The sequence below is a fragment of the Mesoplodon mirus genome (assembly GCF_964341445.2).
Source record: "Mesoplodon mirus genome assembly, chromosome: 3".
In the NCBI taxonomy this organism is placed as follows: domain Eukaryota; kingdom Metazoa; phylum Chordata; class Mammalia; order Artiodactyla; family Ziphiidae; genus Mesoplodon; species Mesoplodon mirus.
This window is the reverse complement of record NC_138978.1, coordinates 63442436-63444550: the sequence shown is the minus strand read 5'-3', so window position 1 is coordinate 63444550 and position 2115 is coordinate 63442436. Positions and strand designations below refer to the sequence as shown.

Genomic DNA, 2115 nt, shown 5'->3' with positions numbered 1-2115 from the left:
AGGTAGGTTTGTTACTTTTACTTTTCAACCCACTTTCTAGCTGGTTTTTCTATAAATGTATGCAGTTGCTCATTAAAAATATCATATTAAAGCACATTTATCAATTATCAAAGTAAAAGACAAAAAAATAAAATTTTCAGGGAGACTACCATGTGCTAGACATTGTGTAAAATACTGGGGATACATGGGTGACTACATAAGATCCTAATTTTCAAAATACAGTTGACCCTTGTTGTAGGTTTGAACAACATAGGTCCACTTGTACGTGGACTTTTTTCCAATAAATTGCTGGAAAATTTCCCTTGAGAGTTGCAACAATTTGAAAAAGACTTGTTGATGAACTACATAGTCTAGAAATATTGAAAAAATTAAGAAAAATTTAAGTATGTAATGAATGCATAAAATATATATAGATACTAGTCTATTTTTATCATTTGCTACCATAAAATATAACAAATCTACTATAAAAAGTTAAAATTTATCAACACTTACCCACACAAACATTCACAGATCATATATGGTGCTAGAGAAATGTAAACAAATGTAAAGATGTAGTATTAAATCATAACTGCATAAAGTTAACTGTATAAAGTTAATATACTGTACCACTGTAATAACTTCATAGCCACCTCCTGTTGCTATTTTGGTGAGCTCAAGAGTTTCATGTTTCTGCTTAAAATGCCCTGGGACACTAATCATCTCCCAGTGAGCAGTTCTTCTATAAATTGCATATCAGAGTAAAAAGTGATCTTTTGTTGTTCTCCCCTATTTTGCATGGTGCTTAACCCAATCCTGTAAACCTTGAATCCTACCAGGGATCCATACGAAGTGCCACTAGTGATGCTGGAAGTGCTCCAGAGAAGAAGAGAAAAGTCATGACATTACAAGAAAAAGTTGAATTGCTTGATATGTACCCTAGATTGAGGTCTGCAGCTGGGTTTTCCCACCATTTCAAGAAAAATGAATCCAGCATAAAGACGATTATAAAAACAGAAAAGGAAATTCATGAAGCTGTCCCTCTAGCTATACCAGCAGTCATGAACACCTTGCACTTTTTGCAAAATACCTTTTTATCTTTTTTTTTTTTTTTTTTAGACTTTAACAACTGTTTACTACTGTTGGGTCCCCGCCGTTTAAGATTACACAGTAAATCCTCTTTCAAATCTTTGTTGAAATGCTCAACAGAAAAGCTTACTGCACAACAAATGCCACACATTACTATGTAAAATCAAGTTGACTATTTCTTGATTTTGGTCTTCTCTGAGTTTTCTATTTCTTGGTATTCTTTCCTCAGCTCATCCAATGTATTTTTGCTTTCAGAAAGCATTTCTGTTCGGTCTGCAAGAAAGAATATGTCGCTGTTCTGCTGCTGCCTATATACTTTCCTGTTCTTCTTCAGGTTAGAAAGTTCATCCATAACAATTTTTTGTTCTTTAATCTTGCTGCTGAGATCTTCCTTGTGCTGGGTCGAGTTGTCGGTAGGGACCAGCCCAGAGCCGTCCTCGGGTCGTGCACCTCGGCTGGGCATCTCCACGGAGCGTCAAATATGCAGGATGTGCAGCCCGGAGAGCGTTCTAGCGGCTTCCAGTCCACAGCCCCAGAATGTCTGAGCTCCCAGCGGCTCCATCCCCCCCCCTTTTTATCTTGTATTGAAAATGCAGTTTTTATGTGGGTGCAGGTTTGCTGTAAGAAAGGCATACCTATAGTCTAATATGAGTTGAGAAAAAGCAAAGTCATTATGTGACAACTTAAAGCAAAAAGAAGATGAAGGATCTAAAACTGGATAATGTAATGCTAGCAAAGGATGGTTTGATAATTTCAGAAAGAGATTTGGGTTAAAACTTGTCTCTGAAGTTAGAAGTTCCAACTAGTATAGGGACTACTTTTTGAAGTTCTTTTGATATTGGATAATGCCCCTGGCCACCCAGAACCCCATAAGTTAAGTTTTGGGGGTGTCAAAACTTACATGCAGATTTTCGACTGCAGAGGGTGGTGGTTAATGCCCCTCATCCCCTGGTTGTTGAAGGGTCACTCACAATCTATGGGAGGGCAAAATAAAGGCTTCTATATAAGTGTGATTTGTGCTGGGGTGGAGCTGCACACAGAGTGCCGTGG

At 37.6% G+C, this 2115-nt stretch overlaps 1 protein-coding gene across 1 annotated transcript; it reads right to left on the bottom strand.

Annotated features, from left to right (window-relative positions):
- Positions 1 to 1097: 1097 nt before the first annotated feature.
- On the bottom strand, positions 1098 to 1629 carry LOC309800372 (ASDURF protein-like). Its single transcript, XM_082614456.1, has one exon. It carries the CDS (start codon positions 1526 to 1528, stop codon positions 1238 to 1240), a length of 291 nt encoding a protein of 96 aa, XP_082470582.1. The 5' UTR covers positions 1529 to 1629; the 3' UTR covers positions 1098 to 1237.
- Between the last annotated feature and the right edge of the window lie 486 nt (positions 1630 to 2115).